This window comes from Colletes gigas, unplaced genomic scaffold, assembly GCF_013123115.1.
Source record: "Colletes gigas isolate AHSC1104 unplaced genomic scaffold, ASM1312311v1 Colletes_gigas_Sc00088, whole genome shotgun sequence".
NCBI lineage: Eukaryota > Metazoa > Arthropoda > Insecta > Hymenoptera > Colletidae > Colletes > Colletes gigas.
The window spans coordinates 73,806-90,437 of NW_025106716.1; the positions used below are offsets into that span (position 1 = coordinate 73,806).

The 16,632-nt window shown below is 38.0% G+C and overlaps 1 protein-coding gene across 1 annotated transcript in view; it reads left to right on the plus strand.

The window, feature by feature from the left end:
* Positions 1-3,164: 3,164 nt before the first annotated feature.
* Positions 3,165-16,632, plus strand: part of LOC122403987 (sodium- and chloride-dependent glycine transporter 1-like) — a 32,630-nt gene continuing 19,162 nt past the window's right edge. Inside the window, exons 1-5 of the mRNA XM_043407836.1 lie at positions 3,165-3,262; positions 9,642-9,810; positions 11,364-11,642; positions 14,043-14,244; positions 14,616-14,809. Coding sequence (XP_043263771.1) covers positions 3,233-3,262; positions 9,642-9,810; positions 11,364-11,642; positions 14,043-14,244; positions 14,616-14,809 — 874 coding nt within the window. The 5' untranslated portion in view covers positions 3,165-3,232. The remainder of the gene's footprint in view (positions 3,263-9,641; positions 9,811-11,363; positions 11,643-14,042; positions 14,245-14,615; positions 14,810-16,632) is intronic.

Genomic DNA, 16,632 nt, shown 5'->3' on the forward strand with positions numbered 1-16,632 from the left:
AATCACCGGGGCTCCATATGTGCAGCGGGAAACAAGTTTGCAAATCGTCCCTTTTATCCGGAACCCGTAGAGCAGATTTGTTCACCTTCCCTATTCAAATCGTTCCCCTTTCACGCGATACTCGTGCATACGCAATCGCGAGATCATCCCGCCGCTTGTTCTCCCGGATATATAAAACTTTTCTTCCAGTCAACATTTTCACGATAAAACAAGCACGTTTTCCTTTCGACGTTCCTTCCATCTCTGAATTCAACTTTTGGAATTTTAAGCAGCCGGCCGTCGGACGTCTGGGAAATCATCGGAGGCTATTATTGCGTTTCCGAACGGAGCATCGCGATCGTCACCTTTCTCGACTTAATCAACCTATCGCCCGTTCGTGATAACGATTATAAACGTTTCAATGTAAACGATCGAACTACTTTTCGGTAAAGAATCGTGGCTGTAAACGTTCCGAAACGAACAAAAAGATAAAGAGTTTACTCGAATCGCTTATAATGTGAATTAATTTTTTTATTACGCAAGCAACGTTTCTTTTATAAATATCTTTTATAAATAACAATCCTTTTGTTAGACACCCTTTTGAATTTACAAGCTATATTCCTTCGGTGTATTAATTATTGTTACAGTAGTTTAGAAATGTAGACTGAGATAAGTTCATATTTTCAATGTAAATCGAAAAGTCCTTTACCATTTTTCGATACGAGGCTCCGTTATCAAGATATAAGGGCTCGAAATTTACAGGTCTGACTTCCGGCCCGCGTTGTTTGAATCCCAGTTGTGCAGTCACGTTCTAATTCTTCGATCATAGTGGAAAAAATCGTTGATGTTCGGAAATTTTACATTATAAAATAGAATTTTAATTATTTCAATTTGCAAGCATTTTTGTCTTCGGTAATATGTACATTTTGACGGTTTCCTTAAAAGATTTGGAATTGGGACTGTTCGGTTCAAAGAATTCAATTTCATTTATTTAACGACCACTGTTAGTGTAATTCAGCTTACTGGAAATGTTTCAATTAATTCCTTTTCGTAGAAATGGCTTTTTCTTGACAATTCGGCCATAAAAACCGACTTAAATTAAGCGACTTTTTATTGTTGTAATACTGACTGGATGGTTGACGACTTTCATTAACTCGTGACCGAATTTTTAGTACAGTTAAAAGTCTATTGCGTTTGATAAAACTTTTATACATTGGTCTCCTTGACTGATAGTTACTTTTGATCTACGTCGCTTCAAACAATACGTTGAACCAATATGTTGATTTAATAAGTTGACTTGTACTTTTAAAAATGTATATGTTTGCACTCAGTGAAAGGCAAAGTACGCATAGATACCTCTGTAAATTACATTCAATCTTCCACTTTATCTTTCTATTTGAGCGATAAGCTATCGTTATCGATAATATAATATATTCGACAAAACGTTACTGGCAACGTTTGACAAATTATTTCCTTAAAAATTATTGAATACATTTTGAACATTCGAGTACTTGCAATCGTACAATATCTTTTCAGTTATTATTCAGATAAATTTCGAGTAAACAGGATGCCATTCATGAATATCGAGCAAGGATTTATTTTCGATAAATGGAAAGAAAAATTTGTTCCAATAAGTTTTTATTTGAGTAAACGTCTCTTAGGATTAATAACTAAGCTGGTGCTTTGTATGAAAGACGGATCAGCTGTTATTCGGATAAATTGATTGCAAATAGAATTTTCTTTGTACAACCTTTTTATACTGTTTTTAGACGTATAGAACGTATAAATTTCTAAATTTTTGATACCTTTTTTTGGTCTAAACTTGTGAAGTGTGACGTGAAATGCCCACAGGTGGGAGCTTAAATTTAGCCCGCGAGGGATCAAGTTGCCCGTGTCTGCCCTGTGAATTCAGATGCTAGGGAAGGCAAATCGAATCCAAATATTTTCGAAAACGTTCGATTTTAAGGCGTCCAAACGCGAAGGAAACAATATTCTGAAGTATCTTTCTCGAAAATAATGGATAGTGACTCATGCAATTTAACAAAATTTCTACAGAATTTAATTTTTTCTTGATAATATCTACAACACCAATCTCTTAGATAGCCTACATCCTCTTTATCGATCATTCGTTGAAAGAATACGAATAATTACTTCATAGAAAGTATCGTTACTGAATACACCCGATTAGTGGAAAAATGTATCGCTCGTGGACGTCTTGATTTTCTTCTATCACTCGTTTCAATATCTCTTGAGTCATAGTGGTTGATTTATCGGTTGGAAGTTTCTCATTAATCGATTAGCGAAAGACCCAGATTATTATATCGTTTCTTAATTACTTTATCGAACGGAAGAACGTCGATGTATCTAACAATGTTGCCAACCCGAGGTCGTCGTTTCGATCATTTACAGAATCGCGATTTTTAATTCTCAAAAAATCGCTAGAATTAAATTTCACAATACACTTCGCGAGTTTATTTTCAGCTCCATTTATCAGTCCGTGATTCCTTGCTTTCTGAAATGTTTTTTTATCAAAGTCGATGAAGATTCGATACATTGTACGGCGAACGCTGTAAAGAATTTCTGAATGAAACAGGTTGATGGGTTGTTTCGTTAATATCGTTCGCGAATCTATCGGACGGAAAGCCAGGTAAGCACGTTTTTGAATTTGTACGCAGCTATCTGATTCTATGCTGCTTTATCGGGAACGAATCGATTATATCGTCTCCAGGTTGTTCACGCTTGATACACCGAGGCAGTACAAACAGAGTTACTTATCGTTGTAATACGCGGTTAATATGGCCATCGACGCTCGAGTGTATCAATAATTAAACAAAACGTGAAAGGAGATCGAGTCGAACAAACATTCTTTCCGATCGTCGAGACGAAGGTACTCAGGATTCTCGCGCGAGCCGTTCGAGTACGGTCGATCGATCGATTCGATATCTCGTTGCGCTTTTAATATCGTATCGACAAAAATATATTTTTTTTCCCTCGAGTCGCGACGAGACTTCGCTCCGCAACGTGTCGTCGCGTTTGATTTGTGACCCGCGGCGTTATGAAGTGGATTCGGAAAACGAGTCGCGATAATGGCCCCTGCCGATTATCTCGATACCCGACGTTACACAGTTCTCAAACCGTCGCGAAGCTGTTCAGACAATCGCGATTGTCGTTTCGAAGGAGAGACGGTACGACTCTACGTCGAACTCGCGATATATCGCTCTCGGCTTCGGGCTGAACTTCTCTCGACCTAACCATGACGAACGCCACGAAAGAATCGCAGAAGGTAAGCTAAGAGCACCTTCACGATTTTTGTTTCACCCTCTATAACCAAAAATTACGTTTTACTTCTGGGGGGGGAAAAAATTGTACGATACTGATAAACTCCAACAGCGAGATTTAAATTGGAAGCTAGCGAACGTAACATAATTGTTTTATACCGATTGTTCGTAGGTGTATTGCTGTAATACTTTAATTGATATATATTGACGATAGGATTAAATCAGACTTGAAAGATGTAGGTTATGAATTTGTGAGTTTAGAGTCATGCTGGGAGACGCAAGGTCAGCTTATGATTTTTGATATCCGGAGCCGAAGAATGGTTAGTAATCTTCTTAATGAGGAAATCTCTCGATGAGATTAACTGAATTCTTAGATACGTTTGTATACATATATGTAATCTTTTAGTCGTTGCTCTTTGGTATTAGTGGTTGATCCGAGCGCGTGTATCTGTGATTTTTAATCTCAACGTCTCGATAGTTTTTAGGTCTTCTTTGGGAGTAAACTTGTGGATCGTATATTTAATTTTTGGTTCTAGGCAATCGTTTAATTTTTATAATCGTGATGGGAACCGTGGGGCCTGTGTGTGTTTGTGAATGTTAAAAATAGAATCTCAACACTGAGATTGAAGATCACAGACACTCTCATTCGATCTAACCATTTCTACATAAATCTTAAGATATTTTTTAGGGCGTCAAGAGTCAATTATATGCACATTCAACAAAAAATTTTCAAACTTGGTTTCTTCGAAAACGAAGATTCGTACGACAAAATTTAATTCATCGCTTTCGATTTATCTCTTCACGAAGAATTGCCCGGTTGTACCACGAATAACGAAACGCTTAGTTTTCAATGTCGGTCCTATAAAGAATTTCTCAAACTGAAACGATTCAGGCAGTGTTGTGGAATAAGGAAGCGCGTTTGGCTACCGGTTGCTGGTACGCGTAGCTGAGGCGTACGCTCGAAGCTGTAAAATATCGAGGATTAGAAACGTCATAGCTGTAAGGTTGAAATATTTATCGCTTGTACTATATCATATTGCAAAGTACTGGCAAGCATCGTCAGACTCGAAGATAGGGTCCGAAGCAACCTTTCCTCTACCACGGATATCCTTTAAATAATTTTTTGTTGTCGCGGTCCTCCAAGACTTAATTCAAGATTTAAATCGTCTTATACTTTACTGAAATTACAATGTAAATAATTCTTTTAACCCTTTGCACTCGTATTTGTATTTGAGAAGACCATCCATCAACTGGGAATTTTTATTCGTATGCGATCAAAATGAAAATATGGAAAATTATATACATTTAACCCTTTGCATTCGTATGTCGCCGTACAGGAAACATTATACGTTTTATTATTATACACATATTTACATTAGTATTTCATTCTAGGGACCCTTGTTACAATGTTTTCTTTTAGTTTCTGCTTAAATGTGTGTGTGTACATATAGAATCAAATAAATAAATAGAACATAAAACATTTTCCCTTTTTTATCTTGGCTAATTGGTATTGTCCCCAAGGTCATTTGTTTATAAGAAAAATCATCAAAGAAAAATAAAATATTGGAACTATATTTCACACATTCATAAAAGCTGGTAATAAAAAATATACCGAAGCCTCATATTTTATGTAGTACAGCATTATTTTAGCCTGTAGTATTCCTGTGTGTTCTATGTGTTCCCTCTAATTTAAAAGTTAGTTTTATATATTTTTTAAATACTTTGAAAAATCAAAATTTATAAACACATATTATATAGATTTTTCACTGTTCGAGAGGGGATGCGATACAGATTACATTTGTGTATTCTTAAACCGACAAGTTAAATTGTAATATCTTCCCATAAAAATGTTTTCATTTTGATCGCTAACGTAAAAAAAATTCCGAGTTGATTGATCGCCTTCTCAAATATGAATACGAGTGCAAAGGGTTAAAAGAATTATTTATATGTGTCCTCAGAAAAATCATACCCATGCGTACTGTAAACGGTTGATGACGATAATTAACCCCTTGACGTACGATTTAATTTCAAATAATTTGTCGAACGTTTTCATTTTGTTTAAATTTGTTCGTACGAGGAATGACCACGAAAAAGGATGGATTTATTTTATGAATACCTCGTAAATGTAAAAATGTGTAGATTTTAATATATAAGACTTTATGACGAGTAAGTAGCCTCATGATTGTGAAACTTGACACCAAGAGCCAGACTCGTCATTGTACAGTAAGGGGTTAATTTTATCACGTTTTACTTTTCCCGACTAAAAACTCTAAGGGGGATTTTGAGCACCTTGGAGGCGCGACGCGGTGTCCTCCCACGCCTTTACGCCGTTTTGGGGATAGATACGTGGAATCAGAACACGAAATCGAGAAGTCTTGGACGGCGTTTGACTGGACTAAACAGTTCGATAGACGCAAAGTAGATAGCACGTGGGCAGCCTTATCCGCGCTGTGGTTCGCCCGGGGAGGATCGAACGTCGACGTGGACATGCGAAATTCGTTCATTGGCAAACAATGGACTGTCAGGTGTCGCGCGTATGGACGGCTGCCCGCTGGGACGTTCGATACGCGCGATACGGATATCGCGCGTTCAGTTCAAATCCTGTCCACCCCGAAATTCTGCATTTCGCGATCGAAGCACGAACAAAACGGGCAGCGTGTGTGTATTGTGCGATGGAAACTCGTTAGCAGCCGCGTGTTACGAGGTTCCTCGGAGAGCGGTCTTTGTGTTTCATCATCCCGGGGATACTGTGCCGGGCGAGGCGCGATTCGATCGCTCGAATATTTCCCTAACCCTTTAACTGTTGCAAACGGTCGGGAAAAAATAGCTTCTTGTTTGCGAACACCGATTGCACGGGCCCACTTCGATACCAGGCGTCCCGCTTTAAATTTCCTCGAAGCTTTTCAATTATATTCACGTTCATTATTTAAGAACCTATCGTGTGCATACAGTAGCTCACGAAAGTATTCGAACGCTTCTAATCGACATCATTAATAAATAAAACACACACGTTAGGTTTAAATTTTCAAAGTAAGATCGTAAGTAAAGTCACAGGAGCCTCGAGAATGCATACGTCCCAGGCGTCTCGCTTTAAAGTTCCTCGAACTTTTTCAATTATATTCGTGTTCATTATTTAAGAACCAATCGTGTGCATACATACGTATTAGGTCGTTCCATAAGTTCGTGCCGTTCGATATTCTGAAATTAACGAGGATAAAATTTGTAATTCAATGGAAAGCAAACGAAATTATTCAGTTTAGGGGATTTTCGAAATTTTAAGTGTATCAACATCAACGATTCATAGAAATTTGAAACACATAGATATTACGTCAAAGCTCGATGTTTGAAATTTGTTTAATCGCATGAATATTTTTGTCAGCATATAATAAAACCGAATCTTGTAAGAAATACAACGATCTCCAGGCTTAATGTGTAAATAATTTGAAAATGTCAACATTTTAATAAGAAATCGAGAAGTGGTTTACTGTTTTTTATAAAATCCAGTACATATTTAAAATATTGTTTTATGGTAAGACCTAATATATGCTCTGTAACAGAAGTTTCTCATTTTCGAGTTACTTTTCTTCAACTGTCAGATTACCTACTTATAATAGATGGTCAATGATTTGCTGAATTTAAAACGAGAAAATGTTTTCCCACCAACTTGGAAAGCCCGGTGGTAGCGAAGGGTTAAATCAGCTCGCGTCGATCGAACAAGAAAAGTTTTCGTTTTCTAGGCCGCGAGTATAATTATTCGCGTTAATCGTGGGAAGCAGCGTGAATTTCTTTTAAATTCGAATGGGTTGTAAGGCCCTCTTAACCCTCCCTCGCCAAATTAATATTGAGCGACTAGTTGGTTTTGCCGGAAGCGGTTTTCTGCGATATGATTGCTTAGAATGCGAATGAGGAGAATCGAAAGACGAGAATCGAAAGACAAGTCCTTAGCGACGAGTGTTCTCGAAACGATGGAACTTGAATATTTGAAACGATTATATCAGCTATCGATTTGGGGGAGGAGGATCGATTTTCCTGCCCCGTTGGGCCGGAAACTCCTCCCCCACCCGATCGTGATGGAGGAAAAGTCCCAGGTCACCCTGGACGAGAGTGACTGAGGTTTTGTCCCTAAGTCGAAGGCCCCGTTAATTTTGCCGAGGAAAAAACGGAACTCCGGATTGAGACGCGTCGCTGCACGTGCGTTGCAGCTGTTTTATGGCTGTATTGTTCCACGAGTTGGCGATGGTCGTTGCAGAGGATCGTGCCGTCCGCGGAACAATACAGCCCTTCGTCGTTCAACTCGGGCCTAGCGCTTTCGGAATGCTAAAGTGTTTAAACGTTTTACGATGAAATTTGTCAGATGCGGAATATTCGAAGACTTTTTCGACAAAGTCAAGTTTCCGCATCTGGCACCATAAACGAGAGGAAAAACACGAGCTGACTGGACGGAACGCCGGAGGACCACGATTCGCGCAAAGAAAGCGAAACCGCGACAGCCTCGTGGCCAGCGAACGAGAATAATCGGACTCGCGTGCATTGATACGCGCACGGAACAATGGTAACAACGTTGCACGGAAAAGAACAACGTTCGGTGGATCTTATCTGTTAGCGGCTTATAGCGAGAGTAGATTAAACTACCAATACGCGGTGCCGTTAGACTTTAGAGATAAATTCGTTCAATTCGAGCGTTCCTCTAATCTCGTTACGTAAATACCTTGGGCGGTCCTCCAGCGACGCGGTCGCATTCCCGTTGTCCACATTACGTTCCACCAGTATTGTCTTCCCGCGGTTTTCTTTCCGTTACTTGCTCTCTCTCTCTCGTTGGGCGAATGTACAGTGTGACCGTAAAGTTCCCGGCCTGATCGAACGGGGCTGTAGCGATTAGAAATGGAGCGAACGAAACAGGGACGAGAAAAGGAAAAGGTGGAAGGAAAAATTGGCGTTTCATCCTGGGTCTGTTAGTGGGCTCATAAATAAGACATTCTAGCAGACCTCGGACGTTCAAGCGTTCGAAAATAATGGAGAACCTGTGTACGAGGTATCCTGGTTATCGTGGTACAACCGGGAAGTGATTGTCTAAAAAACAGGTCGAGAATATAGAATAATATTCGGTCGTGCGACCTTTCGTTGTCGAGGAAATCCGTGGGATGTGATTCTTGATACTTTTAACTGCCTTTCTGAAATTGTTTGTGAAATCAACAATTTTTTAACAATTTAATAATACATACTTGATTTGAAATTTAAATCCTATCCAGACTCGTTTTCTTTAACGCTAGAACTACCGACGCTTATGGTGTACTTATTTGTACCAAAGATATTAAATAGATACTCGAAGAACTGTATGAAAATAAATGTTTGTTCATTCTCGTCTAGAATACTATGGTAAATTTTCCAGAATGTGTTAGAAATTATGAATTACTCGTTTTGACCACTTCATTGGTTCTAGTGTTAAGAGGGTATTATTGTTTAGACTATCATTTTTCGGCCTTTCTTGTGATTTTGTTTTTAACGATAGATAGGCTGTTTTGTACTGAGATTTTGCAGATGTATTTATTCATTTTATAAGTATGTACAGTATTTTTTTCTTAAAAAAATATTAAAAATTTTGGGAGTTATAACTTCTTGTTTAAAAAAACACATTTAAATTCATTCAACAAATTCTAGTTCAAAGGAAAAAAATACTAAACTGCATGACGATCAACGCCGTCGACATAAGGAACAACATTTATTATTTTATCCAAAGAAAAAAAGGATATTTGTATCCTGAAATGCTAAAGAATATATGTGAAAAGTGGCAAAAAGTTTCATCAAACTCTTATGCTGTAAAAATATTGTCAAATATCACTTCTCGTTTTACCATTTTACATGACTCTTTACCCCTTAACACTTTGACTGCCAAGTCGTCTACATATGGGTGACAGGATTTTTAACTATGCAACTAAAGCAATTAATTCTCAGGTTGAAATGTTAAAAAAATATAAATTTGAATAGGATTCATGAATTTTAGCTAGGTTACGAAAACGAGCGCCGAGACAAATTTTAATTTATGTAGTTTACAATTGTACAAAGTCAAAGTTTTGGTCTCGTAAAAAATTTGACGGTTTTAGTTTGGCAGTCAACGTGTTAATATCTCACCATATGAAAGGCTAAGTCTCAGATAGACGAGTAAAAAGTCCACTGCAATTCGATTTAGATACTACGATAAAAAATTCTTTGAGAATCGTACGATTCCGGACAAAGTTGCAATTTAATTTATACATATATCGTATGTACTTGAATTAGAAATTCACTCGAATGTCGGGTGCCTCGGTTTTGAGACTTCTCGGTTCCGTAGGCGCCTGACTAATAATTTATATGATGGAAATATGATGTAGATCGTGTTATTGGCAGGCGAGAAGGGTTTCTCTTGGGGTCGGCGGTGCCATGGTGGAGCTGTCGCAGGATCCTGAACGGGGTAGCTGGGCTAACCCCGTCGAGTTTGTTCTATCCTGCATCGGGTATGCCGTTGGCATTGGCAATGTTTGGCGTTTCCCTTACCTTGTATATCGTAACGGCGGTGGTACGTATGTGCTCGTAGCTGTTGCAGCTGGTGAATAGTACACGAGAGCGGGCGTACGTACACGCGTGTCCACGCAAACGGGGCCCTTGACGAGAAAAACGTCTGGTCGAGTTCGCTAAACAGGACAGTCACAGGGGTGGGGGGTGGGGGACGGGGGACAGGGCGGGGGGCGGACAAACGAACTGCTAGGATTACACGGAATGATTTATTCTCGTTCGCGGCGCGTTTTTCATGAAAAAACAGGGGGGAAAAAAGGGACAGAGAAGGGAGGACGGAACGAAACGCGAACGGGGCGCGGTCGACGTGACGAAACGGTTAATTCGAATAATTAAGCGCAGTTTGGCAGCTCGTGACCGGCGCGTTCGGGAAATTTAATAAATCTTTCCTGGCCCGCGCGTGCGGTTATGCCTGTTGATACGGTCGCTGGCGCGGGGGTTTTATTCGCGTAAAACGGCCGAAAAGGAAGGCGGCATCGCCCGCGTTCTAAACGCTCTCTCTATTAATTATTCTATTTTCGTTTTCGCTATTTCGCTTTATCCGTTCTATTTACGCTGGTCGTTCTTCCGTTGTTCCGTCGCGCACGGCCGCTAATGAAAGATTGGGAACGAGAGGGGCGCGTGTATATTAACAGACCGTATTTTATCGCGTTAATCAGGCACCGGGGGTCAGATAAATTTTAATTAATTTGCATTAGAAGTCCGCGGGAAAATCGGCCAAAATCGTGTACATTTAGCTATCGCGGTTCACCGCGAACGAATATTAACGAGACATTGATCGAGTTAGAGAACGTTTCGTTTAGCGGCAATCGTAATCGATATCAGTTCTCACGGTTTTCAATCTTCGGCGTTTCCGCTCCTTCCCCCTCACCCCACCCCACCCTCGGTGTAACGATTCGATGCACTCGATTTCAATTCTTAGCCGAGGGACGCGAACTGCTCGACGGTATTTACGAGTAACGCGAAAATTAAGAATCTGATAATCATCGAACGCGAAACATAGAGAATTCCGATAAACACGATTGACGTTTCGATGATGCTTGAGCTTTCAGACTAGTCGAAGCACGGGTTTGTTGACGCGAGTCTGGTATATCGTTGTCTGTGGGATTGTCACAGGCTCGGGATTCTGATACGACAATTTGAGAGACAGGTGATTTTCTCTTCACCTTAGGGCAACAGGTAGATTCTAAATCTATCGTAATTCTGTTATTAGTATGTAATACATATATTACGTAGTGTGCGTTCAGATAATAAATATCTAAATACAGGGCTAACGCGGGTTATAGTAAAGTTTTATTTGAGTAATTGACGATCGATTTCGGTGTTGTGAAATAATAAGAATAATTCTATTAATATTTTTAAACGTAGTTACATTAAATATCTAAGACCAGATATTAATATCAAACGATTTAAGTATTTACTGTTCATATTTATGTTTATAACCTAGTCGTTCGATTCTCCTAACTTCCAATTCCTCTACTAGTTCGAACGATAGACGTCCTGCTGTGCTCTCGTTCATGAGAGATTGTTGTATACATTGGTCTTGTCTTTTTTTAGGCGCCTTTTTAGTACCGTTTATCATAATGTTGATTACAATGGGATTGCCAATATTTTTTCTGGAACTTGCGATCGGGCAATATTCCGGTCTCGGACCGAACGAAGCGTTCACGCGAATGGCTCCGGCGTTTCAGGGCCTCGGTTATTCCACCCTAGTCGTGATTATGCTGGTGATGATCTACTACATGGTAATCGTGGCGTGGAGTCTCTTTTATACGTTCGCCTCGTTCTTCCCGAAACTCCTCTGGGCCTATTGCGATAACGACTTCAACACGAATAGTAAGTATAGAACGAAACAGTCATATTCGTATTCCTTGTCAATCATTTATTTTTCATTGGTGAACATATTCGACAAACTTCCCTTATTACGAGGACCAGGCAGTCAGAAAATCGATCTTTTCTTTTCGAAAGTAGTATGTACTATTCAGAAATTAAATGCCAAAGTTTCATGACGTTGTGGTGAGAAGTAAGGATTTGGGCGGTGAAAATGCTACATGGTTGTTTGACAAGATTTTGCTATAAAAAGTTTGTATCAATTATTTAATTATTTATACCTAACTGTTTTTTTTTTAATAAGCCCTTATAAAAAGGCTCAATCTGAATGCCTGGTCCCCTTAATACGGTCGCCTCACATTAAAGAGTACACCTGAATTATTCTCTTAATTTGTATGTCGCGAAAAAGTGTCGATTTGCACAGTTTTCAAATTAAGTAAATTTAAAATTAAACGAGATCGTGCAAATTATTATTTATTAAAAAAGTAAGAAGGTTATCGAGGCGTTTCGTTTTTAGGTTGACTACTCTTTAACGCGTTACCGTAGTACATTCGTGGTTTATTGTTGCTGTAAAATTTCAAGCGGTCGCAGAACTGTTTTAAACGATTGAACGACGGGAAATTCATTTCTTTGAAATTCAATTTCGTTACTCGGAATAACAAAAAGATATTGCACGGAGGAAATAGTTTCAGTTCTCTTCCTTTACGGCATCTTGTTTCGGTTTCTGCGTCTCTTTGCTTGAGTTATTGCAGTTGCATATTGTATTTTACAGTAGTTTATGTATACGGGGGTTGTAATAAATAGTAGTGCCAATAGTAATATGTACTGACTATGCTTCCCGAGTCTTAGTAAGTCCAATGTTTGACGCAAATTCTTTTATAGGAAACGTTTATTTGCCAATGAAAAGTTAAATTTGATAAAATGATACATTTATTCGGTATTATGTTTATGTATGTATTTCGTAAAATATTCGATTGTCTAGAGCGGTTTTCAATTACATTTTCATACGTTGTTTCAATATTTGTGTCACGAAGCGAATAATTCATCTGTCATTCGACTATTTAAAAATCAATAACGAATATTATTACGAAAATCTTGATTTCTAAGAAATTTTTTCGTCAATTCAAGATGGATTACTAAATACACAGCCATTCGTAGAGATAAGTACACACATTTTTATGTGCTTTTCGAAGAATTAACAAACTGCTATAAATTTCATAATGTATAGATAAACGCGAAGCGGATTTCGCGTAAATTACACAATAATTTATCAACTTTCGTAGACCCCATAAAAGTTTGAACGCGCTCGAGGACTTATTGTTTATCCAAAGAGTACATCATAAGACTAAGTAATAAAGTACAAAATTACGTACATTAAACTAGTTGTTGGTATCGAATAGTATTGATTTCCAATCGTGTTATTCTTTCTCCCTCTTCTAGCGTTAACAGTAATTAAATTTATTAATAATACAATTACATTAATCGCCAATATTAAACAATATTCCTTTCCATATATTATTATTGATTTTCATTGCATTAATTTTAGTAATAATTCAATGAATAAATAACAATACATTTTGGATTATTATATGATTGCAACGTCATTGCAAGAAAATGGACACATTAAATTAAAGATTATAATTTTGTAACCATTCTACTGTGCACACGTTTAAGCGGATTTATTTATCAATTGTATTCTCGAAATTGTGAAGCTTATATCCGTACGTAATCTCCGCACGATATATTATGCTTTTCTTATATTTAATCTTCCTAAATTATCGCTCGATTATTATTGTACTGTACGAGAAAATGAATACAAACTGTGAAAAAAGCTCAAGACACATTGGGTTTGGGTAAAATTTAATTTGTATAGCAATTCGTGGTTTTTATTCAAAAAGTTCAATTTCTATTTCTTTTTCATTTGACGAATAATGGATATATCTTTTATTCGTCATTTGACATTTTCATTTAAGTAAGAATATAGCGCCGAGGGACTATACTCCCACGACCTGGCAGAAATTTCTGTAATCGGCTGTACTAAAACTCGGAATCTATCGTCGCTAAAACTCGCGTGGATAATAGGGTGTTCGTAACTGACAATGAATATCCTGTTACAAACGAAGTGCCTGTAAAATAAACGGGGATAGAACAACAAAGCGTCGGTGTAATTAGTCCTGTCTCGCGTTGATCGTAACGAAGTATCCGTACAGGAGATACGTACGATCACTTATCGCGTATAAAATAGGATCCTCGGTTCTATGACGCATCGTATTCTCTAAACGGCGGCTATTTCGTTTCAATCGGCGATACCGTTAAGAGGTCTTTGATGTTCCCTCCTAATTGCTGCATTACCGATGGAACGATATTGATTCTACCTCGCAAAACCGATAACGTCCATTCAAACAGATTGTTATAGCGGACTGCAACAAATAGAGTGCCAAAAGGATGACAAGATTTTTTTCAATAAATCCTGCATGTCCATCGAGACGGTCTGTCGTAGTTTCAAATATTACAACGGCGGGAACGGTACCAGTTGCTTCAATGGCAGCCAAGTGAAACCGATCCAACAACTTTACAGACGAGTGTTGTCTTCCGAGGAATACTTTAAGTACGATAATAATTTGATTTGTATATCACAAACGATTTTATTTCATATCGTAACGAATGATCGCCATTACCCTACGTTTTACTAACAGTAGAATCGAAACCACGATTAGTAAAATAACAATTTTCTATAATTTTGATAATTTCTGAAAAATATAATATCAACGATCGTATTCGGGTAGAAAGTTGTTTGTTTTACAATTGTTGGCGCGAGACGGTCGTTTCGGTTCTCGTTTGCTTCGCCCCCACGGTGTACTTTAATCGGATGACGAAAACTGGCTTTCGTGCATCCAGGCTCTAGACGATAAGCAAGAAAATCGCGAAGAAAGGTAAAACGTGTAATCGTGATCGGATATTATCGTTGATCGAATTCAGCGACTACGTTCTGGGCTTGCGCGGAGCCACGTGGGAAAATTTCGGAGGCATAAGATGGGAATTGTTAGGATGTCTCACCCTCGCCTGGGTAATCTGCTTCCTGTGTCTGATGCGCGGTGTCCAGTCCATCGGGAAGGTCGTCTACTTCACCGCTCTTTTCCCTTATGTCATGCTTACGGCGCTACTGATACGAGGTAAGAGAGACGAGAAACGTTTTTCGTGTAATAGAAAATGTTCGATCGACGCGATTAACGCTCCTTTTTCTTTTTTACAATCACGTGGAATACAAAACGCTTCGCCAGATACAGAACACCTACGTAGCTTTCTTCCAGTCTCGAGATAAGGGATGGTAGTCGAGGTTAAGAGGTCATTCTTGGCTGATTGATCGCGTAGATGTAAACGGTTTGAATGTAAAAATGTTATCTAGACATTTCTTGGTCTCTTTCTTGGACCACTATTACAAAAGAAATACAGTGAGTGTAAAAAGTATTCGTACACTAGTCAATTTGAACAAAAACTTTGCAGAATTTTGTTTATTACAAAAGTATGTTAACAAAAACATACATACATATTCTTAGAAATCTCTGGAACAAATGTCATTAACAACAAATTATTTATTTATATTTATTATGAAAATATTAACAAATTTCCAAAAATTGGCGTGAAATATACGTGTAATAAGTATTCGAACACTTCTAATTTTACAACAAAAACTATAAATTTTAGTACATAAACGTAACAAAAATCAGTCTATTTGCTATTTTAGTATCTAGTGGGATTTCCTTTAGATTGTATAATCGCTTTAAGCCTTTGTGGCATTGAATTTACTAAATTTTTGGTTATAGTACTAGAAATTTTGTTCCATTCCTCTAAAAGTGCATTTTTTAAATCTTGTTTCGAAGAAATGTGGTGGTCTCGAATTTTTTCTTCAAAATGACTCCATAAGTGCTCTATCACATTTACGTCTGGAGACTGTAGAGGGATTTTTAATTGCTGCGGAACATTATATAGGATCCACTGGCGTGTATTATAAGCATTATGCTTTGGATCATTATCTTGCAAAAATATATAATTGCCCTGTAACTGCATTTTATTTGCACTAACCTGAAGATGCTCTTTTAGAATATCGATGTACATTTTGTGATCCATGATACCATCGATAAAATGGAGGGATCCAATCCCACTCGCACTCATAGAGCCCCAAACTGTGACTGATCCTCCTCCATGCTTTACGGTCGTCTTCAAATTTCTTTTTTCGTACTCGGTATTTTTTTCCCGCCATACTGTACATCGTCCATCTGACCCAAATATGTTAAATTTACTCTCATCAGTAAATATAATACGGTTCCAGTGCTCCATAGGAACATTAACGTACTCTTTCGCGAATTGCAATCGTTTCTCTCTATTAATTTCATTTACGAAATATTTCTTACGAGCTACTCTGCCGTGATATCCTCTATCCCGTAAAAAATTACGCACTGTGCTACTGCATACATTAATGTCCAGATCATTTTTAAGTTCAGCTGTGATTTTCACCGCACTTATCTTTGGATTTTGCTTTATTTTTCGAATTATCCATCGGCCGGTATACTCATTTATTATTCGTTTACGTCCGTATCTTCGATTATTTTTTACAGTTTTTCGATCGCCATATCTGTCAATGATTCCTTGAATCGTGGACCTCGGTCTATTTAAAATTTTAGAAATTTCACTCAGGGTTTTACACTTATTATGTAAATTTATAACAATTTTCCTTTCTTCTTCAGAGGTTTCCTTGCGTGTTCGTCACATTTTACTGATAATTTCGTTGATAATGTTTGAATTCAGGATACTACCTATACCGACAGCGTCTCCAGACATACTGATGCTAAGTATGTTTACATATCATGGATTATCTTGTAATCGTTCTATGTGGAATGTTACGAATCAAAGACTGTACGAATACTTATTACGCGTATATTTTAGGTCAATTTCTGGAAATTTGTTAATATTTTCATAATAAATATAAATAAATAAT